The sequence below is a fragment of the Microtus pennsylvanicus genome, chromosome 8 (genome assembly GCF_037038515.1).
Source record: "Microtus pennsylvanicus isolate mMicPen1 chromosome 8, mMicPen1.hap1, whole genome shotgun sequence".
NCBI lineage: Eukaryota > Metazoa > Chordata > Mammalia > Rodentia > Cricetidae > Microtus > Microtus pennsylvanicus.
The window spans coordinates 82953750-82980493 of NC_134586.1; the positions used below are offsets into that span (position 1 = coordinate 82953750).

The 26744-nt window shown below is 36.6% G+C and overlaps 1 protein-coding gene across 2 annotated transcripts in view; it reads right to left on the bottom strand.

Moving 5' to 3' along the window:
- Window positions 1-26744, bottom strand: part of Ccser1 (coiled-coil serine rich protein 1) — a 1132558-nt gene that overhangs the window by 681987 nt on the left and 423827 nt on the right. For both annotated transcript variants that reach the window (XM_075983940.1, XM_075983941.1), the window contains exon 7: window positions 2189-2263. In XM_075983940.1, the coding sequence (XP_075840055.1) occupies window positions 2189-2263 (75 nt within the window). The remainder of the gene's footprint in view (window positions 1-2188; window positions 2264-26744) is intronic.

Genomic DNA, 26744 nt, shown 5'->3' on the forward strand with positions numbered 1-26744 from the left:
TCAAATAAAGTTATTAACATACAAGAACTACACTATCAAGGTTTTCTTCTTGTAATGACTATAAGAAAATCTAAATGGCCTCTACATCTTAATAAAAATGTTTGAAATTATAAACATCACACCATAAAGGTACTGCCTAAATATTTTCTTTTCTTTTTTGTGTATATAAAAATAAATAAGTAATAAGTTATTTGCTAATATAATGTTAAATTTTAAATATACAAGAAATTAATGTTTGAGTTTTACTGTACTGTTAAAAATTAAATATTAGATCATGTTAAGTACTAATGAGATGGTTTTATAAGTGTGAGAAATTTTTAAAGGCTATAAATCATGCCTTTTTACATTATGGATAAAATACTAGGAAATTTGAGTATATTGGACATTCAAAGCTAATCCTCCATATTTCAGGCTCTCAAAAGTCTTAATTACTCTTAAGAACCATTACACATACTAGGTCAAAAACAGTATTGATCTCTTAGAACCAGTCAAATAATCCAACAAAAATAATTGCACTCATATTGCTTTTATATCAGCAGATTCTAGAACATAAAAAGCTCATTTTAACCTTTACTAAAATCACATTCATTTCAACATTGTAATTTATCCATATATTAAGAGAAAATGGTTTCTGGTGATACACTGAAAATTCAATTGAATTAAAGAAAGTATTCATCTATGAATTCTGTCCCATATACTATGAATAAAATTCCACACAATACTAAACTTGGAAGCACAAGTTTTGTTCTCATTTTGACAAATCATTTATACCTCAAGAGATGCCTCTCAGTATTTACCAGTTCTTTGATACAGAAATAAGTTTCATAATTTTACTAAGTCTGTCATTGTCTTAGGGTTTTATTGTTTTGAAGAGACACATGACCACACAACTCTTATAAAAAAAACCATTTAATTGGGGCTAGCTTATAGTTCAGAGGTTTAGTCCATTATCATCATGGCAGGTGACATGCAGACAAATGTGGTGTTGGAGAAGGAGCTCTAAATCTTGGGAGTTTTACATCTTGATCAGCAAAGAACAAGAAGCAAACTGTGCTCTGCACTAGGTAGTATGCTGAGCATAGGAGACCCTAAAGCCCACCCCCGCAGTTACAAGCTTCCTCTAAGAAGGCCACACCTACTCCAACAAGCATCCTACCAGTGCTAATCCCTATGTGGGGGCATTTTCTTTCAAACCACCATAGTAGCTAATCAGGAAACAATTTGGGGTGTATAGAAACTAATGGTACTCAGTGGACAACTTTGTGGAAGGTTTATATCAGTGATACAATAACACTGAATAACCGGAGGCCCTAAGTATCACTGTTCTGCCTGTATGTTAGCATCAGGCTTAATAACATTCAATCCTTGTATGAAAAAGTCAGTATACCAAATAATAATTTTACATACTACTACCATGAACTTTCTAATGGACATTCAAGCATACACTACTCTACTTTTAACACAAACTGCAAAAAACATTTGACCTCAAGTGTACTATTCAAAAGTTCTATTTTTTTCATCGACTATTGTAGATTGTCCTTCTTTATAACAATATTAATGATATACAAACATTCTTAGTTCATAAAAATGAACAATTCAGTTCATTTTTATAATATTTCTAAAAACCATAATCTTTGTAGACAATGAGGAAATTTCCCTATTTGTAGTGCATGTAGACTCTCAAATTGGAGTGTTTAGGACAATAAAGCCACACCTAATATGAACTTTTATTATTGTTGCTAAGGAATATATAAGGAGATAAACTCTGCGGATTCTTCCATGTAAACAAATGATGGACTTCAAACACGTGATTTAAAATCCCTACTTCATACTGACCAAAAGGTTAAAATACAACACCTGTAAAAGACACGATGTATGGCAATTGCTCTAAGAATATTCCAACCTTCAGCCTTTTGGTAGCAATTAACCATAGAACAACAACACTTCAAATAATGCATTTAAAGATGAATGAGATCTTAGTTGGAGATGTACAACTCTAATCTAAGAAATTAAAGGGACTGAAGAGGAGCTCTGCCTCATGGGTAACAAAGTAAGACAAACTAAGGCAACCAACCAGGTAAGATGAATGAACCAGCTCACCTCATGTCTGGGTATGACTGTATAGTATAAACTATTTGCAAACTTTAAAATAATGAAAGAAATGTTTTGGGGGTGTGATTTTGTTTACCTTCAAAGGCAGTGGATCTTCTGTGAGAGGGCTGATGGGAAGTGATGTGGTACTGCTGGAAGGGCTCACATCACTCTGCAAAGAAAGAACACTTGTGTTAAAGATGACAGGCTTGAAACCATTTTCAACATTCCTAACCCAGAACCCCCAATTCCTTGTTAAGGTAAAAAAGTAAATATGAATAAGCAAATATTCAACATGTATGTTTTAATTAAATACAATGGCTTCTTCTTGTATTAGGCAATGTGTAACTCTGTCCACCACACAAAGAAAAATCTTTGATATGATTGAGAGCTACACTAGTCTATGGGTATAGAGGCATGAATTTGGAGGGCAGTTTAATACTGTCTGTTTAGCATAATCAAAGGAGTAGGTTCACACCTAAGATCTATGAGCTCCCAGACATAGGTTCTTGGACAGCTGTGCTCTTGAGTTTCCTCCTATATAGTAGACTTTAAACCAAACTAGAAAATGGCTGATTATGCATGTAACATTTGTGACACCATTGCATACACAAGCATGTCTTGTCAGCCTTATCATTACTACAGTTTAAAGGGTTTATATGTACGTAAGACTGCTGATGACTTGTCTCTCCCATCAGCTTGAATAGCACCTTTGAGTACTTTGAGAGCTATTCAACAAGGACAATGATTTCTGGCCAGTATCAGCTTAAATTCCCAAAGTCCTGTGTCCAAAGTATGTGACATTTTCAGCAATAAGATCTTACCAACAATATCTGGTAGAAAACCAAAGGCAATGATCCCCATTGCTTGTAGGGCCTTAGGACATTTCTAACTAACAATGTAAGGGAAGAATTCTCACACACGGAACTAGGCATTTTACTTGGTATCTGTGACTACTAGAAGAATTATTCCCATGGTAGGTTAATTTCAATTAAACTTTTTAATATGAATATGCTTACATAAATATTTACATGATTATACATACACACACACGCGCACGCGCATTTTAAAATTCCAGCTTCTACTTTTTTATTTTCAAACAACTTTAGTGTTGGATTTTTTTCCCCAACCACTTCAAGCCCTACTCTCCTACCCCCTTTTCCACCTAAACCTCCCTCCGCATTATTCTTCCTCATGTATAATCACTTACATTCTACTAGTCACCTTCCTTAAGATATTTCATCCCTCTTCACTACTAACGGTCCTTTTTAGTTTCCAAAACCAAATTAAAAACGTTTATAGAAAACAAGTTCATGGTTGGAATGTATTAATGTTATTGCAATCCTTCCAGAATTTAATTTAATAAAACTCCTTAAACTAATTCTATTTTTAAAAGATATGAGTTAGGAGTCATCATTAATTCACTTTGCTAAGAGCAAGAACAAGCTACTGGAAATAGGAAGTAACAGAAGTTGTTTCAATGTATTCTTGGTGCATTTCTTAGAAGAACTCTTCCTAAGTAAGATAACAAATAAAAAAAAAACACAGAAAAATGCATGCCCACTGCCTTAGTATACGTTCTTTTGCTGAGATTAGACACTGACCAAAAGCAAGGTAGGAAAGAGTATTTGGGTTAAAATCTATAGTTCTTCATCTGAAAAGTCAAGTCAGGAATTTAAGGCTAGAAATGAAGAAACCATACCATGGAGGAATGTTGCTTACATAATGCCTTGGTTCTGCTGACTGGCTAGCATCATTTCTTATAAAGTCCACGCCCTACTTCTCAGGGACATCACCTTACATATTGGGCTCTACCTCCTACATCAACTATCTTTAAATCAAGTAATTTCCACAAACATGACCACAGGTTGCCCTGGTTGAGGCAATTCTGCAGTTGAGGTTCCGTTTTCTCAGCCAGGCCAAACTGACAATCAAGATTAGCCATGACACCTACATTTCTCAGTTTGATTTTCAAATATATATGCATACAAATAAAAAACCCTGCCATAAAGATTAATATAGAAGAATTGACATGGTTTGAGAAACAATAATGGCTTTAGTGCACAGAAAAGAATATACTTTAAGAATGGTAGATGCTGCATTTTCGTTGTATTTAAAAGCATTTGATTTCATTTATTAATACTTACAATGAAGTACATACATTATAAATATGGACTAAAATGTTCTTTCTTCTGTTGTTCTAGTTTTGAGACCAAGGAAAAGAAGTAAAATATCAACTGAGACCATCACCCAGATTTTATGTAAAAATGACTTAGAAGAACTTTACACAAAAACTGAACAACATATTAAAAAGTTGGGAAAATATCAGTGGCTATCTTTAATTTTGAAATTTATTTGAGGCTGGCTGTTAAAAAACTAATCAATAAAAACCCAGGAAATATTAATCCCAAAACCATCTGAAAATAGTGAAATCCAGGAAATATTATGAGTTACAAACCTTTCTGATTCTATTCTATGATAGAAAAATGTTTATTCTATCAACCAATTTAATTCATAATTCTAACATAAGAAATAAGTGAAATGTTACAACATTTGGTAAAGAGTTATGGAAAATCTAACTCTGAGCTGTAGAACAGCTTGTAGACAGTGGAATTTTTGATACTTGTTTTGGAGGATCTGTACTTGTTAAAGTGTCATGCTCCCAGCAATAGCTGTGAGAATCAAGATGTCTGGATCATATACTGTACAAATACTTTTTGAACTCCTGTAAGACAGTGAACTGAGAATCAAGTTGATTAGTAGACTTTTTCAAGGAGTGAGATCTCCCAGGCCTTGCCTGAAGTCAACGTGCAAAATTCTCAGCTCCCAGAGGCTGTCTCAGAGCTTTGTCTCAGTGTCACTGACACTAGAATGCCATTTATAGTGAGAGTTTTGTTCTGCCTCAACTGTAAAGTTCAATTCATATTACGACACTTTAGTCCTGTTACTCTTAAAAAATCTTGGCATAACTGTTTTAAGCAAGGAATATATCTTAAATTAAAAAAGTTGATGAACCACACTCAAATATTAAAATGAGAACAACAGAGAAAAAGTCAAGTGTAAGTATTGTCATGTTTGTCTTACTGTTTGTGAAATTCTTTTCAGTAAATTGCAATTGGGCATATTTACTTTTCTAAATAAAATTATACCAAGATCTTTGGAGATGAGTATTATCAACACTTCAAACCTTAATTAACTTGCCCTTTTATTCAAACACTGCAATGTTAACACAATTGCCTAGTAAGATACCAATTCACAAAATACAAAAGCATCCCATGTTGCTTTTTACAATTTTAAAGGTTATAATATAAATTAATTCACATTGTTATTATAAAAAATAATTTGTTAGAACTAGGGCTTCCTGTGCTTTGTTTGTATTTTAGACTTTGGAAATAGTTCAAGAATTCCATGGGCACATAAAGAAGGTGTACTCCAGGAAGCAAAATCTCCACAGACTGGATCTCCTTTGTCTCATGCTATGCCTTTGTTCCTTCTTAAGCGCCAGGTCTAACTTAGATCTTGTAGTGTGTCATAAGAGCCTGTTCTAATGGTAACAGGTGTCATTCACCTGCTTATTTGGTTCTAAGTTAATAAGGTAGCACACATTTTCAACACCAAAGAGAGTTCATAATATAACATTTTTCCTGCCTCTAAATTATTTCACCCAAATTTGGTTTCTTCTTTCTAATTCTGCCTTATGCTGGTGATCTTCTCTTCTGCTTTTCTATACACTGAGCTTAATGTTATGTATGAACTTGGTACTTAGTGGCTGCAAGTAGCTAAATTTTCCCTTGAAGCACTTTGGAGACATTCTGGCCAACACTGCCTTTTACTTATGAATTCTCTTCTCTGGTGCTCTCGCTGCTTCTCTAATCTTAGAGAGACTTGAGACCTCCAGTTAGTGCTGCTTTCAGAACACAATTCCTCCGGATTGCCATGTGTATATGTACCACTTGATACATGTGGTCCCTAACCTGTGTTTCTTTGGGGGGATGGTGAAAGCTTTCAGTGCTCTTGCATTGTTCTTTCAGTCACATGGAGCCATGGCCTTGGCCTCATAGAACCTGACTCTTTTCCTTGTTGTCTCTTTCACTCTCCATCTACTAAGATGTAAGTTGTGGTCCCTAAAGTATATTTTCATTATGATACACTGCTTGACCATGAACTGAAACCTTCAGGACTATGAACCAAATACACCTTTGCCTGTTTAAGTGGACTGACTTAAATATTTTGGTTCAAGAGAAGGCAACTAACAAACACTAATTTGCACTAATTTTCTCTTAGAGCAAGTTTTGTGTTTATGTAAACGTAACAAATATAGTTACATGTATAACCAAAAACCACAGAGCATTTCAGCAGCTAGTGGTGTTCTTTCATGTACCTGTACATCCACTTGGGACATATTGTTTGCCACTATTGACTTATTTATCCTTCCATTTTATGTCACGTAAGTTTTCAGCATAGATTTTAACCTAGTTTTTTTCACCATATGCAAATGGATGGAAATAGAAAACACTATCCTGAGTGAGGTAACCCAGACCCAAAAAGATGAACATGGGATGTACTCACTCATAATTGGTTTCTAGCCATAAATAAAGGTCACGGAGTCTATAATTGGTGATCCTAAAGAAGCTAAATAAGAAGGTGAACCCAAAGAAAAACATATAGTTATCCTCCTGGCTATGGGAAGTAGACAAAATTGCCTGGGAAAAAAATGGGATCTTGGGGGTGGGGTGGGATGGGGGTAAGGGGAGATGGGGAGAGAAAAGTGAGAAGGGGACGATGGGGGGAACTTGGGGAAACAGGATGACTGGGATACAGGAAGGTTGGATAGGGGAGCAGGGAAGTACAAATCATAGTTAAGGGAGCCACCTTAGGGTTGGCAAGAGACTTGAACCTAGAGTGGCTCCCAGGAGCCCAAGGAGATGTCCCCAGTTAGTTCCTTGGGCAGCTGAGGAGAGGGAACCTGAAATGACCCTATCCTATAGCAATACTGACGAATATCTTGCATATCACCATAGAACCTTCATCTGGTGATGGATGGAGATAGAGAGAGAGACCCACACTGGAGCACTGGACTGAGCTCCCAAGGTCCCAATGAGGAGCAGAAAGAGGGAGAACATGAGCAAGGAAGTCAGGACCACGAGGGGTGCACCCACCCACTGAGACAGTGGGGCTGATTTATTGGGAGCTCACCAAGGCCAGCTGGACTGGGACTGAAAAAGCATGGGATAAAACCGGACTCTCTGAACATGGCGAACAATGAGGGCTGATGAGAAGCCAAGGACAATGGCATGGGGTTTTGATCCTATTTTATGTTCTGGCTTTGTGGGAGCCTAGCCAGTTTGGATGTTCACCTTCCTAGACATGGACGGAGGGGGGAGGACCTTGGACTTTCCACAGGGCAGGGAACCTTGACTGCTCTTTGGACTGGAAAGGGAGAGGGAGAGGTGTGGGGGGAGGGGGAGGGAAATGGGAGGCTGGGAGGAGGGGGGAACTTTTTTTTTCTTTTTCGCAATAAAAAATTTAAAAAAAACATATTAAAAAGAACTAGTTTTTTCACTCTGTTTGTCTTTCCCAGTTATTTCCCATGGCTCATACACTTCTTGTTTCAACTTAAGAGTCTTGTTCCTACTTGATGTTCACAGAAACAATGTAGAATCTTTTCTTTTCATTTTATTGACTTTGCATTTCCAAAGTTTATGCCCAGGAAGTAATAAATACAGGAATAATTTTCCCAGTATAATTTTTCCATTATAAGACTTAAACCCACTTCATCTGTAACAAGTTAAATAGTAAGTATAGTATCTTTTTTATTGTATCAACAGAGAGAAAGAAATCTTAACAAAATTATTAAAAATATTTTTAAAACAAATTATTGTGGAAACTCCCAAGTAGATAGTTTCCAGAAGAAATAAAAGTCCGGAGTGGCAAGGAAGAGGTTATAGGAGACGCAATGTGTCTATGTGTAACAGTCTGGGCTTTTTACACTGACACATTGACATGCCTTTGACACTAAAAAGACATACAGAACAGAAAAGGGTGCCTTACATAAAATTGTTAGAGATAGGCAGGAAATATTCCTCTCTTTTACAAAGATTTTGGTAGAATAAAATCTAATTTAAACAGTTTTAGATGTTTTCAAGCACCATTTCAGTGTGTTGAGAGTTAGATCTCCTACAAGCCAAGTAGATAGCAACAGGTCTAATGAAAGCACACAATTATGGAAAAACAATGGTTAGAAGCTGATTAGAGTTCCTCCTGGGTCCTGACGCAGATCTTATATGTGCACGCAAGATGCACAGATGCATGAGGCCAGACGGCATATCAAGCCACTTCAGGTTGACAATATGGTAAGAGAACTTGCCACAAGTGCCATGGTATAACTTTAATCCCTGGGATACAAGTGGTGGAAGGAACTAGGTAAGGTTGTCTGACTACCATACACGTGGCAGTTTGTGTGTGTTTCTGTTATCACACACACACACACACCCCTCTGGTTCACACACCCTAATAATAATGTTTTTCTGATTTTCTTTTTAAATAGAGGCTCGGCAGGGACATGGTAATTCTGAATCCAAACTCTGACTTATTCTCTACTGAATTATGACTCTCATGTTAAAATCTGCTCAGATGACAAACATAGAAGTCAGGATTATAAAAGTCATCAATGTTGGTAAGAAAACTCAAATATACACTTGTCCTGTGAATGTGCTGAACTAAAGCTAGCTAAAACATCAACTTCAAAAGAAACAAACAAAACCAAGCTGGGCGTGGTGGTGCAAAACTGAAATCCCAGTTCTCAGGAAGGTGAGGCAAAGAGAATTGCAGGTTTGAGGCAAACCTAAGCTACTTTGGGAGAGGATTTCCTAAGTATACAACAAAAGAAAAGCGATAAGCAGACTTTGCTAATCCTAACCAGTGATCTCTCCAACTAAACCATGAACATGAAAGAAAAATTTTTCTTTTGCTATAATAATTTTTTCAAGTTTGATTTCAGAAAACAGTTCTGTGAAATGGTATACCCTGTGTTCTGAAGAAGAGTTAAAATATTTGTCTGGAAATATAGTTTTGTTCAACAAACCCTGCTTGATATTAGGCAAAAAAAAAGTGAGGGTGGGACACTTGTCACACTTCACTGAAGCAGAAGGAACATGAAATGAAAGATACAGGGCTTAATTAAACAGAAACCTATGCTGAGTTGTAGTCTAAAACTTCTCACATTTACAATTCTACTTACGAGGAATACAAACATGAGCTCCCTTTATCAGCACTGAGTAGCACAATGTCCTAGCCTCTTCAGCAGTAATATGTCCTGGGTGATTCATGAAGGTCTATCACTTGATCCTACCATTCTAGTAAGCATAGAACTTCCCAATCATCTATTTGTGTGTGTATATATATATATATAGATATATATATATAGATATAGATATAGATATAGATATATAGATATATATAGATAGATAGATATAGATATATATGTATATGGATTTTTGAGACAGGGTTTCTCTATGTAGCTTTGGTGCCTGGTGCCTGTCCTGGAACTAGATATTATAGACCAAGATGGCCTCAAACTCACAAAGATCCACTTGCCTTTGCCTCCAAAGTGCTGGCATTAAAGGCATGCACCACAACACTGCAAAATTTTATATTAAGTCCAGTTGCAAATACTATTTTTCTTTAAATGAAGAAAGTACTTCTTCTTCATTTCAAATAAGGAGATTTGTATGAGTATTATAACTCAATAACATGTTCCAAATAGCACAGACCTAAGTCTAGGTTTGTTTTGTTACTGGAACAAAGACTTCCTAGAGAACTGGATGAGTTGTTCAGAATATGGCATGTGGGCTTCTAGAAAGTTTTATGTTACAAAGTAAGGGAGAACTCATAAAACAAAACATGCTATGTAAACTAAAGAGAAACCTAGTCAAAATAAAACAGCTCCCAAATGCCAGAGTAGGAACTAAATAACAAGCAACATAGTATTGGGGTATAATTCAAAATCCTTCAAAGCATCACTGCACACAGAATAAGTTAATGAGCAAAAACACAAATGGGACAGAAAAGACAAACGCTCATATGGGAATACCACCACCAATTTATGTAGATAGCATTTCTTTTCCAAGGAGTAGGGCTAGTACCACATGGCCACATACAGTATGCCTTCAGGGATGGGATGGCTTTCAGAGGAAAACACAATGAGGGAGGGTTGGGATCTGTCAATACAGAAAACTAGAAGGCCCTGACGTAGCTGAGTGACAGAGGTCAGTATCAAATAGTTGGCATGCACCCTTGATAGGTGACATCAGGGTATTCTTACATGCATTGAAAATAAATCAATTTAATCATAAAAAATAACTAACAAAAACAAATGAGAGATACTCTGTGAATGATGTTGCATGCTCATTCATACAAACAATACAAATAATAAGAAGAGGATCTGTGAAACTTTCATAGATCATGCCTGTAGAAGCTATAATGACCAATTGTCATATGTTATCCTGTGCAAGATCATTATTAAGAAAAAGTATATTGGGGAAAATAGATGGATTTGGAGTGGATTGCCCAGTTATGCTAACAGCCATGTATCACCATTAAATTACTGCCCTCCACTAAGAAGTATAACAGTAGGCCCATCAGTACACTCTTGTGTCTCTAATGTCCATGTAAACCCCAAACTAATCTGAGACTAATAGTTTATTAAAGAATAGCTCCGCAGAAGTATAGCCTGACAAAGTGAGACTATAAAGTAGGATAGCCAGTATGCTCTTAGCTTCTCAGTTTTATTAGACTTTATACTTTTTATAAAAAAAATAAATTTTGTCAGGTCATTTCCTTTGGATGTGTTTTATCTTCCAGTTCTAGCCTTTACTGAGGATTGCTCTGAAATGCAGATCTTAAATTCTTTTGCATGCTTCCATGTTTGATGTGGGACTCCCATCTGTATGCTATGAATTCCATTGTTTAATAAAGAAATGCCTTGAGCCTTCAGCAGAGCAGGACAGAACAGAGCTAGGCAGGGAAAACTAAACTGAAGGCTGGGAGAAGGAAGGCAGAGTAAGAGAGACGCCATGGAGCCGCCACCATAGAAAAATGTGCTGAAACTTTGCTGGTAGGCCATGACCTCGTGGTGAAGCACAGATTAATGGAGATGGGTTAAATTAATGTAAGAGTTAGCAAATAAGAAGCTAGAGCTAATCGGACAAGCATTGATTTCAATAATATAGTATCTGTGATTATTTTGGGAGTCTGGGCGGCCAGGAAACGAACAAGCAGCTTTCATACAACATATGTTCTACATGGGATAGCTAAAGGAAAGCTTCTACCATATAATATGATCTTTTTATTTAGATTATTTGAAGGTGATCAGTAGATTGATTTCCCATTATTAATATTTACTGAATGTCCTAATACCATAGCACAAATCCATTAATTGGGCTGCCGCTGAAAGTGTGATCAATGGACCTGTTTTGTGGGATTAAAGTTTGCTTAAAAGGAACCATGTGAAAAAAATTCTGATTTCTATAATACAAGTGAACTACTTTTCTTAACAATTTTCTTTTTATATATCAAAATTAGTTTATTCATGCAATCATCCAGCAAGTATTAAATAAATACTCATCAAACTTTCCTGTGCTCTGATTTTAGGTTTTTATCTTATTTCACCTGGCTAGATGTTAGCAGACTTGCCCTTAACCATATGATATAGTAAGAAAGAGAATACAGGTTACTTAATGGTGACACACAAATATTTTATATGTTAGTAAGATTCTTGAGTTTTGTTGGGTGTAAAAGGAGCCAGTAAGCCTGGATTTCGCCAGTCCAGGGTACTGACCACTTAAGAAAAGACATCACTCTGTGAGTACTCAGTACCCTGTGAAGATGCAGGACCACTCATCTCATTGCTGCTACACATGGTATATATGCTGTGCCTACCTGGTTATCATTTTAGCAGTAATCCAAAACCAACAGTGGTAAGTGACTTTCATCCTCTAAGTAAGGACTTGATATTTATACTATCAAAGAACAACAACCTCTCTTCTCTTCCAATTACCTCTTCAGGTCCAATTTTCTCCAAACAAAAATGTAGAGACTTTAAAACATATCTTTTTACAGTAGATAATGGAGACTTTTGCCTTCCCATTCTCTTCCTAATTCCTTTTATGTGAGAAACATTCTTATTTTCTTGTGAAGGGTGAATACATCAAAATTCTGTATGAAATGCTTAAGTATTTCTGGTCAGACATTGAAACAGGCCTGAGCACAAATAAAGTCCCAGGCAAGGCTTCCACATGCTCACAGACAGAATGTATGACAACCTAACTATAAAAATGAAAATCAAATCGTGTAATTGCACTGGAAATTTTAGGAGGTGATGTCTTCATTTATTATCAGTGCTGAGGTTATAAGTGCATGCTTCTCACAGAATGGTCAAAAGCTATAAGTAGATCAGGAGTTCCCAGGGTCAAAGCTAACACTCCAGCCAGGCTAAGGAAACAGAGAGGAAAAAAATCTGAGTCTACTTGATGTGTAAGTAATTCTGGTCTAGGTGGTCAGGTTAAGTTTTAAAAGACACTGTACTTAATATCTAAATTTTCTTTCTAATATAGGAATAAACTCTGTGGTGGTGAGCTGATAGCTGAAAAGTTTAAAGTTATGATTAGAACATTCAATACTTATATGCCAGTAAAAACAATTTACTAAATTATTTCCATTTTTTTAGTGGAGAGTATCAGATTATATAATTATCCATTGTTGCTTCACAAATTTTTGGTAAAAGAAATGTCTGGTAAAAGTATTGTCAGTTAGTATATGTTCACATCTTAGACTAGAAAATATATTTACAATATTAAAAATTCCAATTACAAGAAATTGTTATTTTCTTCTATATTTGGCATTCAGTTTTAAATGGTTCTAGAGTATTCTATGGCACTATTTTAATGTTCTTGCTTTAAAAACTGTGTTGAAATGAGATTGTATATCTATATTTTAAATGTATTTTCCTATGTTAATGATAGTTAATCAATTTTTCCAAAAAATCATAAGTCATCTGTATGTTTTACTTATCAGTATTTATTATTTCTGTTTTATACAATGTGCTTTGATCACATTTGTTCCCCACCCCCAACTCTTCCCAGATCTTCCCTCCTTCCCTTCTCAAACAATATGTACCTCTTATTTTAAAAAATGCTAACTAAGTACAGTTTGTGTTGCCCAGATAGTCTTGATTTCTGCCTTCCACTGGAAGATAGTCAAAAAATCCTTTGGCTGCACTTTTATAGAAAACTGACCATTCCTTTTCCAGTAGCTATCAAATGACAATCCTAGCTAAGGGTGGAACTTTGTATTTACCTCTCCTACTCTATGCTGGGATTTTTTCTAGATGGAGCTTAAACAGGCTTTGTGCATTCTCACAGCTACTGTGAGTTTGTATGTGCAATTACCCTGACCCTTACAATAAATCCTACTGGCTAGCTTCTTAACGCTGGAACGTCATTCATACTTCAAGATGAGAAAAGCGTCATCAGTCTTGCTCAAATGTAAATGCTGCCTGATGCAAAAACCAGACTGGCTAGATGATGGAAGAAGTTCATTGGTTAAAAAAATAAAGAAACTGCTTGGCCCTCATAGATTAGAACATAGGTGGGTGGAGTAAACAGAACAGACGCTGGGAGGAAGAGGAAGTGAGGTAAGACGCCTCAGACAGACGCCATGCTCCCCTCTCCCTGGCAGATGGACGTAGGCTAAAATCTTTCCAGTAAGCACACCTCGGTGCTACACACATTAATAGAAATCGGCCAGGCAGTGTTTAAAAGAATACAGTTTCAGGGTAATTATTTCGGGTATTAAGCTAGCCATGCGGGCGGCCGGGTGCCGGGGACTCAGCCCCGCCACTCCTACTACTACAGCTAGACACACCCACTAGTGTAATAGTGGTACAGATTTCCGGGAACTAACCAAGTACTTTCTGATTGAACTTAAATCAAGAAAAGTGCTAGATATGAGAAAGGCCCTAGAGGAGAGCATACTATTATCATTATTCTATTAATGGGTATGTTAGCAAGCTGACTCATACTGATTATTTCCATCCATACATTTCTCAATCCCAAATTAAAAAAAAAAAAACTTTTTTTCTGCAGTATATAGATTTAACACAGAGACCTATAACTGGTCATTGTGCAGAGAGTAAGAGACTTTGGAATTCTCAGACTTAAATGGGCTCTACTATGTTCCAAGGCCTTGGGGTCATTGCAGAAGAAGGGGTGGAATGATATTAAGAAAAATAGGCAGTGGATAACTACAGGCAATAACTAATGTTTTAAATGAGATAATCATATAGATATTTATGGAAATTCTAACACGTCGGGTCGAGTCTTGGCTCAGGTTCAGGTCATGAGACAGGGAAGCATTGACTCAAGGAAGAAATCTTACCAATGGGTGTATTGCACTCAGTGATCCTTAATAGCCATCTTTATATATTAAAACAGTTTTCTTTATCTACCGAGGTTATATAATCAGCTTTATTATTGTCCTCTTTTTTGTACTTTTAAGAAATACATCTTATTTTAAGAAATATATCATGATCATTTATAAAAGTCCCCATTGTTTCATTTTATGCTTCCCCAAATACACTTTACCATCATCTACATACCAGTAGTCTAGACCTTGAGTTCTTCATTTTTGAAAGCTTTACTAAATATCAACTCAGACACTTCCTGCTATTGTAGCAACTTATGTCAGCTGGTATCCACTCATGCTTACAAAGTTTAAAAGTGATAGACACAGGTAAAATGCTTTAATGATAACAATATTCAAACCTAAACAATACTTCATATCTGCAAGATCTGCTTTTATACAGTTCCCCCCTTTTTTACAAGAGAATTTCCTGTGACTCTCTCTTTAAAAGGTAGACTTTGATAAGACACTCTTTTCCCACCCTACAATACCATGCTTTTTCCACCAATATAAGATCCTGTGTATGGTAAATATGGATCTATCCAATCTCTTCTGTATGGTAAAAATGGTTCCATCCATCCCATATACTATATTGTGTTTTCCCCTGTTGGATCATACCAGATCCTACCATGGATTCTGTATGCTTCATGGCTAGGGAGCTTACTCATGACAATTGGCATTATGTGCATTCCAGAGGTTTCTCTCTTTGGACAATTTAAAAGCAAGACTCATTAATTTTAACTCCCTTTATTGAATCAGAAAAGTTCTCAGAATTGAGAGTTAATTATTCCAGATAAAAATTTTGAGAAGCATTAGCTCTTGCTGATACATACTAAGGAGAAAATAATCCAGAAAGAATAGAATTTCCAGAGAAAATTACAGCTGTTACATGCATAATTGAAACTAAAAATCTCAAAAAAAATCAATAATATAATAGGAGAAAAAGAGTCTGCAAGCTGCATGAGTTCAACAAAGTCCTGCATTGCTCTGGGGCACTGGTCCTTGAGATGTGAGAGACTATCCCCATGGTGGTGTAGGAAGTCCTTCTGTCCATGTGCAGCTTTCATTGGTTAATGACTAAAGAAACTGTTCTGGCCTGTTGATAGGGCAGAACCTTGGTAGGTGGGGAAGATGGAACTGAATTCTGGGAGGAAGAAAGCAGAGTGAGAGAGATGCCATGGATCAGCCGCCACAGTAAGACATGCTGCCGAAACTTAGCAGGTAAATCACTGCCATATGGCAATACACAGATTAATAGAAATGGGGTTAAATTAATATGTGAGAATTAACCAATAAGAAGTTAAAACTAATGTACCAAGCAGTGATTGAATTAATACAGTTTCTGTGTGTTTATTTCCAGGCTAAGCTAGCCTGGCAGCTAGACAAACAAGCAGGCCCTCCTCCTACACCATGGGACTTGCCTTCTGGAGATGCATTGAAAAGGTATTCATATGCTGATCCTAGAATAAGCTACATGACTCCTGATATCAAGAGATTATACCCTATGCAAGGCTTGGGAATGAATATTATCCTTGTCTGACCATACAATCTCCATATAAAAATACTTTAGTATGAAATCACAAGGCAAGAAAAAGATTATACCTGTAAACTCACAAAGTAAAAGTGTGCTACTCAATAGCGGGTGGTGGAGGGTGAGGAGAGACTTTGCCCCGACAAAGGATCCTGCCTCTGTTGAGTCACGTTTGCTCTTGGCCTATTCTGATGTTGTGGTATGATTCTAGTTACTAATCTCTTACTTTATCATCCTGCAACTAATTAAAGCTGTGACTAAACTGCTGAATAACTCCTACAGCAAAGAAATGAGCCTTCACATGCTTTCAGAGGTGGCCCACAGGAGCAATCAGGGACTGGCCCTGTGTGTAGAAGGATCTTAAAATAAAATAGAGCAATTTACATAAGGCTGACTGTGTTTTGTGTGGATGACTCAAATGAATAGAGAACTTTTCAGACATTGGTAAACATATTAGATGATAATGAAAACCAAGCTTAGCATTAATAAGATCTTAGGGTGATAACCAATTTAAATTTTCTCTCGAAATAGAGGCACACCGAATATCTTAACAAAGCAGATAATTCTTTGTTTAGTTTGAGGTTAGAAAAAAGCAACTGGATCCTCTCAGAGGACATTTAGATCAAACTGTGATAAGGTGTATAAATATAAATACTGAGAGTCAGAAAACTGTTTTCACTGAAGATTCACAACTTCTTGATACGGACAGAACTCAAATTCAGACAGTCATTAAAAGGAAATCAATCACTTCATGTCAGACACATGACAATTCTAGATCAGGAAAAGCAGATCTCACCTGCAATGTGTCATTAAATTGACTACCTTTGTTGAAGATGATATCAGTTATGTCAACAATGATTCAACTTATTTTTTTCCTTTTTTTTTTTTGCTTCAATTTTAGGCAATTTCTAATTCTATAGCCAAATTCTAAGCATTCATCACATTTGAAATTTAAATTCCACGTACTGTCTCTGGAGTTCGAGTATAGCCACTTTATATCAAATGAGTCTTTAGAGCAAAGCATTATTTTTCTCAAAGTGATAGACTCTGTCCCAGATGCCTTCTCCCTATGGTTGGGGCCACTTTATATCTAATGAGTCTTTATAGCAAATCATTATTTTTCTCAAAGTGATATTCTGTCCCAGACGCCTTCTCTCTGTGGTTGGGTCCAAAGTAATTGTTGCCAGACAGTTTCATGATGCGGCTGCTGATTGTGTTTCCCATTATTTCTCTGTCTCCCTTTCTTATTGGACGTTCTTAGTATGTTCAGTAACAAGTCCACATTTGGCTCTAATTTTATTTAGGGCATTTAGTAGACAGAAATGAGAATCACCAACAAAGCAGATACAGTAGTGTTAGTTCAATAAAACTAGTCCATACATTGAAATACTTGAAATGCACCAGGGGAAATAGGCCAGTGAGGAAAGGAGAAGTTAGGAGAAAAATAAACAGATTTTACAAATACTTACAAAGATGAGTCAAATAGAAATAAAAAGAAGAAAATTCCAACTATTGAATGAAAAGAACAGATAAAATATCAATTTATTTTTTCCTGTCATTTTCTGGTTTATGATTATGTCTGTCCTAAATTTTTCTTCTACCTACATTGTAAGAATTTTTATAAATATTATCTTTCAATTCATTTTATGATAAATATAAAAAGTACCATTGCAAGATTTTTCATCTTGCAAAATCACTAACTTCAGCTGGTTTTGCATTTGATTCCGTTGTATATTCACTTCTTAGATAACAGTCCTAATGCTGACAAGCAATGATTTTTAAACATTTTTGCAATTATAATCTGTCAGTCAAGGATGCATACTTGGCTGAGCATCCTCACATGTATCATTACTATTCCTCCATGCCCCAGACTCTGAGTTTTCTTAGACTGGTGAATAAAGGCTTGGAAATTCACTGTATCTTTAATAGAGAGAGAAATATATTTCTCTTATTAAAAACACAACATTTGCTTTTTTAATATTATGAGATAAAAGCATAAACTTCCATTGCATTTTGAAACTGAAATGTATTAAAACACAGAATGTAAGAACAAACACCAAACACAATTAAAGAGAAGTCGCCATTACCTACTGTTTTCAAAGAATGAGTAGGACTTCGCTAGACACAGAGACAACTGCAAATTGAAAGACTGATATGTGTGTTGTGTTTAACTTTGGAAATATTAAAAAGAAAATAATAAATTTACAAATTGAAGAACGTATTTGGAAAATTCTGGAGTTTCTAAGAACATACTTCTCAATGCTGGTGTATCTTTTCGGGTGGAGGGAGCTCTCCCTATGTTATACCCTCAACTTCTTTGAGCATAATAAAGCTCACCTATATGCTGGTGTATTTGCAAAGAATTCAGAGTGCGTTTCTCAGCCTCGAGCCCTTTCTTTAGCCAGCAGAATCACACACAGAGATCTCTTGCTTTTCTCAATGGCTGTGCAGTTGCCAAGGTCACAGTGAGGGCTCAGGAAATCTTAGATGATAAGGAAAGCTAAGCTGGATGATGGCCGCTCTCATCAAGGATACTCATAAGGAAATAAGCTATTTTTAACTTGGTCTTTGGAGATGGAAGGTTCTCAAAGGATGAACACATCTCAGCAAAAACTCTAGACCTAAAAAATTTCAGGAAAAAACAAACAATGGCCATTGGTAGCATCAACCAAAAACACAAATACAAGAGCATCAGGAAGAAGAAACTTCCACTGGTTGGTCTTGATTCACACTGAGTTTGCATTTCAGGTGTAGTTTGTAGGGGAATCATGGTTTCTAGACTGAAAGACACCTAGGTTCTGCATGTGCTATGAAGTACTATCAGGCCTAGAGCTTTGAATTCTGAGAACCAGATGCAGCGGTTTCTGGTAGCTAAGCTCTTCAGACTTGTGAATTAATGGGATGCCCCCACACTGCAGGTATCTGCACTGTAGGTAGGATCAGCACTTCTTTTGTGCCATGCCTGGGTTTAGTAATGGACACAAATAAGATATATAAAATTGTAAGTTTAAAAAAGTCTGCAAAAAGGTGGGACCATTTGGAAATCAAAAGGTGATATATATTTGCACAAGGGCTGACACACTGGATGTAGTAAAAATTGGATCAGAAACAAAGACTGAAGGTAGAAATAATTTCTACCTTCACATGCTGGCCTGAGAGGAACCTTGTTTCCAAGGTTTAACATAAGTAAGTGAAAAATTCCAAAAGAATTCAGTGGCTAGGGAAGATGACATGGGGGATATTTGAAGTGAACAAAACCATCGATTTTGTTTAAGGAGTTAATTTTGATATGACAATTGAACAGTATAGTATGTGAGTGGTGTGTGTGTGTGTGTGTGTGTGTGTGTGTGTGTGTGTGTGTTTATAAAAAGACCATCAGCTTTTTCATATGTTTCCTGACACACGACAGACTGTAAGGTCATGTGTCAAAGGAACGTGAGAACTGAGATGCTAAACTGAGGCAAGAATAATCCACCTCTCTAAAAGAGGGAACTTTGAGGAGCAACTTTATAAATATTTGGTGAAAACTGCATTAAAGAACACAAACATGTTTTAATTGTATGTTCTGATGGTATTAGCTTCAAGCCAAGCATTCTTAAGTAGGTAGAATGGACAGAGTCAGGGAAGTTTGAGTAAGAACTAGGAGGCCAGCCTCTATTCAACATTCATACTGTGATGTTATGTAATGAAAGCAGTATTTACTGAGCTTATGCTACCTGGAAACCAAAAAGACATTGCCTAAATGAGGCTTTCCAAAATCCATCAGAGGAAGAGATCAGAAGACCTTGTGATAAGCCAGAAATACCGGACCAAATTACTGCAAATAAAAACAAGGGAACAGAAAGAGCAGACGGGACCAGAAGTGTTGGCTTCACCTCTGTGTCTGCCTATTTCTGCTTTGTTCAGCATCTGTGCTAATTCTAGGGAGATGACTGTCCTGGATAGTCTTCATTGTCAACTTGGCTAGATTTAGAATCACCTAGGAAATACATGTTTGGTTGTGTCTGTGAAGATGTTTTCAGACAAATTTAATTAAGGGGAGAAGATCTTTTTAGAAAGTTTGCAACATCATCCCATAGGTTCTGGTGCCAGACTGAATAAAAAGAAAGATCAGATAGATAGATGATAGATAGATGATAGATAGATAGATAGATAGATAGATAGGTAGATAGATAGATAGAAGATAGATAGATAGATAGATAGATAGATAGATAGATGATAGAAGATAGATAGATAGATAGATGATAGATAGATAGATAGATAGATAGATAGAAGATAGATAGATAGATGATAGATAGATAGATAGATAGATAGATAGATAGAAGAGAGAGAGAGAGAGAGAGAGAGAGAGAGAGAGAGAGAGAGAGAGAGAGAGAGAGAGAGAGAGAGACTGGCATTCACTGTTGTCAGTTGTTTTACTCTTTAGGATTTGGAAATCCGAACTCTCAGCTCCCAAATAAATCACACATCACATTCTTGATTATGAATGCCTGGCCTTAGCTTGCCTTATTTCTTGCCAGCTTTTTTTTTTTAATTTAAATTATCCCATCTATCTTTGACCTCGGGGCTTTTATTTTTCTTTGTTATGGTTTACCTTTTCTTCTTACTCTATGTCTGATTGTTTAGCTAGGTGGCTGGCTCCTGAAGTCCTTCTCTTTCCTTTCTTGATCCCAGATCTTCATACCCTTTCTCTCAGATTTCTTCTTATATTTATCCTCTCTGCCTGCCAGCCCAGTCTATCCCTCTCTCCTACCTCGCTTTTGGCCATTCACCTCTTTATTAGACCATCAGATGTTTGAGACAGGCACAGTAACAAACTTTTACAGAATTAAATAAATCAACATAAACAAAAGTAACACAGCTTAAGACAATATTCCCCAACAACACATTTCTTTTCTTTTTCCTCAGATTTTTTTATTAATTTTATTGAGCTATAGATTTTTCTCTGCTACCCTCCCATTCAACCCTTTCCCATGGTCCCCATGGTCCCAATTTGCTTAGATCTTGTCTTTTTCTACTTCCCATGTAGATTAGATTCATGTATGTCTCTCTTAGGGTGCACGTTGTTGTTGTAGGTTTTCTGGTATTGTGATTTGTAGGCTGATTTTCTTTGCTTTATGTCTAAAAGCCACTTATGAGTGAGTACACATGATAATTGTTTTTCTGGGTTTAGGTTACCCACTCAATATGATGTTTTCTAGATCCATCCATTTGCCTGAAAATTTCAAAGGTCATTATTTTCTTTTGTTGTGTAGTACTCTATTGTGTAAATGTACCATATTTGCCTTATCCAGTCTTCGGTTTAGAGGCACCTAGGTTTTGGCCAGGTTCTGACCATGACAAACAATGCTGATATGAACACAGTTGAGCACATGTTCTTGTGGTTTTATTAGCATCATTTGAATTTATACCTAAAAGTGGTATTGCTGATCTCGAGGAAGGTTGTTTCCTAATTTTCTGAGAAATCACCATACTGATATCCAAAGGGGCTGTACGAGCTTACACTTCCACCAGCAATGCAGAAGAATTCACTTTACCCCACAACCTTTCCATCATAAGCTGACATCAGTGTTTTTGATCTTGGCCATTCTTATATGGTGTAAGATGGAATCTCAGAGTTGATTGGATTTGCATTTCTCTGATGGCTAAAGATGTTGAGCATTTCCTTAAGTGTCTTTTAGCCATTTTAGATTCCTCTGTTTAGTTCTTTGTATATTTGGAGATCAGACCTTTGTCTGTTGTGGGGTTGGTAAAGATCTTTTCCCATTCTATAGGCTGCCATCTTGTCTTGTTGATTGTGCCCTTAGCTTTATAGAAGCTTTTAAATTTCAGGAGGTTCTATTATTTATTGTTTCTCTCAGTGTCTTTGCTACTGGGATTATATTTAGGAAGTGTTCTCCTGTGACAGTGTATTTGAGTGTACTTTCCACTTTCTCTTCTATGAGGTTCAGTGTGGTTGGCTTTATATTGAGGTCTTTGATCCATTTGGACATGAGTTTTGTGCACTGTGATAGATATGGATCTATCTATTTTCATTTTTCTACGTGTTGATATATAGTTATGCCAGCACCATTTGTAAAATATGCTTTCTTTCTTCCATTTATTTATTTATTTTGTCAAAAATCAGGTGATTGTAAGTGTGTGGATTAATATCCGGATCTTTGATTTGGTTCCAATGGTCCTGTTTATTTTTATGTCAACAACAGGCTGTTTTCAGTTCTGTAGCTCTGTAGTAGAGTTTGAAGTCAGGGATAGTGTTGCCTCCAGAAGTTCTTTTATTGTATAGGATTGTTTTGGCTATTCTAAGTTTTTGGCTTTTCCAAATGAAGTTGAGTACCATTCTTTCATGGTCTGTGAATATTTTTTCTGGGATTTTGATGGCCATTGTACTGAATCTGTAGATTGCTTCTGGTTAAATTGTCATTTTTTTTTTTTTGTTAATTCCACCTACCCATGAGCATGGGAGATCTTTCCACTTTCTGGTGTCTTCTTCAATTTCTTTCTTCAAACATTTAAAGTTCTTGCCATACAAGTCTTCCACTTGTTTGGTTAGAGTTATTCTGAGATATTTTATGCTATTTGTGGCTATTGTGAAGGGTGATATTTCTTTGATGTCTTTCTCAGACCATTTATCATCTGGGTAAATACTGATATTTTTAGTTAATCTTGTATCCTGCTACGTTACTGAAAGTGTTTATGAGTTGTAAAAGTTCCTTGGTAGAAATTTTGGGGTTGTTTATGTAAACTATCATATCATCAACAAATAGTGAGAGTTTGATTTCCAATTTGTATCCCCTTGATCTCCTTTTGTTGTCTTATTTCTCTAGCTAGGACCTTAAGAATTATATTTTTTTTTAAAAAAAAGAATTATATTGAATAGATATGGAGAAAGGACAACCTTGTCTCATTCCTAATTTCAGTTGGAATTGCTGTGAGTTTCTCTCCATTTAGTTTGATGTTGGCTGTTGAATTGCTATATAGTGCCCTTATTATGTTTAGGTATGTTCCTTGTATTCCTGCTCTCTCTAAGACCTTTATCATGAAGGGATATTGTATTTTGTCAAAAGCTTTTTTAGCATCTAATGAGATGATCATGTGGTTTTCATCTTTCAGTTTGTTTATATGGTGGATTACCCTGACAGATTTTAATATCTCAACAATACACCTACCCCTGGATCCAGCAATACCACTCTTGGGAATATACCCAAGAGAGGCCCTATCATACAACAAAAGTATATGCTCAACTATGTTCATGGCAGCATTGTTTGTAATAGCCAGAACCTGGAAACAACCTAGATGCCCTTCAACGGAAGAATGGATGAAGAAAGTATGGAATATATACATATTAGAGTATTACTCAGCAGTAAAAAACAAGGACTTCTTGAATTTTGCATACAAATGGATGGAAATAGAAAACACTATCCTGAGTGAGGTAAGCCAGACCCAAAAAGAGGAACATGGGATGTACTCACTCATATTTGGTTTCTAGCCATAAATAAAGGACATTGGGCTTATAATGCATGTTCCTAGAGAAGCTAAGTAAGAAGGTGAACCCAAAGACAAACACATAGGCATCCTCATGAATATTAACCTTCATCAGGCGATGAAAGGAGACAGAGACAGAGGAGCACGGGACAGAAATCTCAAGGTCCAAATCAGGAGCAGAAGGAGACAGAGCACGAGCAAGAAACTCAGGACCGCGAGGGGTGCACCCACACACTGAGACAATGGGGATGTTCTATCGGGAACTCACCAAGGCCAGCTGGCCTGGGTCTGAAAAAGCATGGGACAAATCCGGACTAGCTGAACATAGAGGACAATGAGGAATACTGAGAACTCAAGAACAATCGCAGTGGGTTTTTGATCCTACTGCACGTACTGGATTTGGGGGAGCCTAGGCAGTTTGGATGCTCACCTTAGGAGACCTGGATAGACGTGGGCGGTCCTTGGGCTTCCCACAGGTCAGGGAACCCTTATTGCTCTTAGAGCAGATGAGGGAGGGTGACTTGATTGGAGGAGGGGGAGGGAAATGGGAGGCGGTTGCGGGGAGGAGGCAAAAATCCTTAATAAATAAATAAATTAAAAAAAAAGAAAAAAAAAGAAAAAAAAGAAAAAAAATAAATGTTGGTACTGTTAAAAAAAAAAAAAAAAAAACAAAATCAAGTAAACCCACCCCTAAGGTGATTGTTGACACACATATTGTTACAACAAAAAGCAAAGTAACTAACATAATAATGCCTAGTCTACTTCATTTCTTCTTTGTCTTTGTATCTCCTCCTCTAGGCTATCAAAAATATCTGTGGCATTCACTCAGATTTCATTGTATTTGCTACATGCCAACTACAAATTTTGAAGGCTTTATATCCACTACTGCATAAGTTATACTGCTAATGATAACTTAAACTTTATGTTTTTATGTCAATGAGTATGTTAAGTTTTTTACATCTAGTTATTATATATGTAGGGGTGAGGTGTGTTGCCTCAGGTCATCAAGCTTAAAAGAAAGCACCTATCTTGGTTTGTTTCTTTGATTGTTTTTAATTTAACACACAGATAAGGCAATTTTGAAGTGGTATTCTTCTTCTGCAAACAATAATCAATTAGGTAGCTTATAAACAAAAGAAATTTATTCATCCCAGTACCAGAAGGTAAGAAACCCAGTATCATGATCCATGCAGATTTGGTATCTATGAAGGCTCCCTTCTGGCTCATGGAAGTTTTTTCTTGTTATGTGTTTCCATGGTTAATGGTTGTAGACAGATCTCTGGTTTTCTTTATAGGTACACTATAAATTGTACTATACACTATAAAATGCCTCACTCATTAGATTAGAACACCAGTTTCATGCCTCAAGAGTTCATGAAATGTCCCATTTACTAATACCACGCCACAAAGATGTTTATTTTCATTGTGTGAATTTGGGACATATAAGCATTTGGGTTCACATATAAAGTATGGGAGTTCTTGCTAGGGCTCCCTGAGTGCATTTTGTATATCTCCTAGTGAAGAAAGTATTGACACACCTAGAGGACAAAAATTAACATTAACCAAGATCTTCTGCACAACTGATCACTTTTAGCAACATTAGCTGACCCTTGGGAAAACATCCACAAGTTGGATTCCATGGCTCCATCTTCAGACATTTTCCTGTTTGAAAAAAGGCGTATCCTGGACATACATTGCACGAATCCAGTGGCCCATCAAGAATTCTGCTTTGGATAAATGTCTGTATAATTATTTACCTCTGGTGATAAAGACAGTCATACCAAGCCTCAGGCTACCTATGAATCTATTATCAGTTCTCCAGCACTAAGTTGCTACTGGAAATTTCCTGCCAACACTTTCCAAATGTCATTTTCAATGATCCCACACTGACAGCTTGACTTTGGTCATGGGAGGATCATTAAAGCCACAGAATCTGACAAATCCTACATATGTTAACCTAGAAAGACTGGAAAGATCTACTTATAAGCACTTTACCCATTGCTACACTGTACCAAAAACCTGATTTAAGACCACTGTAGCTTTTGTCTGCTCCACGTATCTTACAAAGACTCTTCTCTCAAGGCAGGCACAACCCTCACTTCAAATTGATTTTTCTCAAGCATTGCTCTTTATTCCCCCACGTAAAGCATATGAGTATTGCAAATAGGCAATAGGTTCAAATTCAGAATGACCTTCCCTTTTAATTCTTATTACCTTGACTTCAAAGCAGCTCTCATAACAAGTATTATGAGGTGTTTTCCAGGACTCCTTCTGAAGCACTTGCCCTCACCACACTTACTTGCTTTCAGTTATAATTATCTTTCCTTAAGCATCTGAAGTGCCCTTTTCAAGTAACCCTAATATAAAAATGCCATCAATCATGTCCAGCCAATATCCTATGCCCAGTAGTGTGTGAAATCTTCTCTAATGTCTTCAGGAGCAGGAATACTGTACCCTCTGAACTACAATGCGTTACCCAGAGCCTTTGCAGCACTCACAATGCTTTAGGTTTGTTCCATTTTGTGGGCGTACACAACCTATTTCCGTGATAGATTTCACGCTCCCGAGAGCAGCGCTCATGTCTGGCACATTGCGCACACGTGCTCCTCAGCCCACAAGCTAATGAAGCTCTCTTGTGGTAGGTACAGCCCAGAGAAACTCCAAATAAATCAATTGTTCTTTTCTCTTTTATATAAAGTATCTCGGCCATGCTTATTTGACACCAAGATTGAAAATCATTGTGTTAAATGGATAAATAAATGAATGAATGCTGAACGCGGGCATAGCTCTTGAAATGTCCCCCATTGAGGTAAAGATTTTTTACAAGTAGCAAATAAATGGACTAGAATGACTGAGAGAAAAGTGCTCTGTCTAAATAAAGTATAAGTAGGAAATGAACATTCTCTGTATTTCTTTAAATGACATTCAAGTTCCAAACAAAGAACTTTATTTCTGCTAAACTCCTGTTTTTAATATGTGCTTCTCTTTATCATGCACTTTAAAACATTGATTATTTAAAAATCCAATGTGGAAATGAAAATTTAAGCAGCATAAGACTTCTTATGTCTTCTCTTGATACACCTCATCTTGAACTCTGGCTCCTCACACTCTGATGCATCCAGTCGTCATCAGGCATACACTTTACAGTGGTCGCTTTCAGTGTCCTAGTAGAGGATGA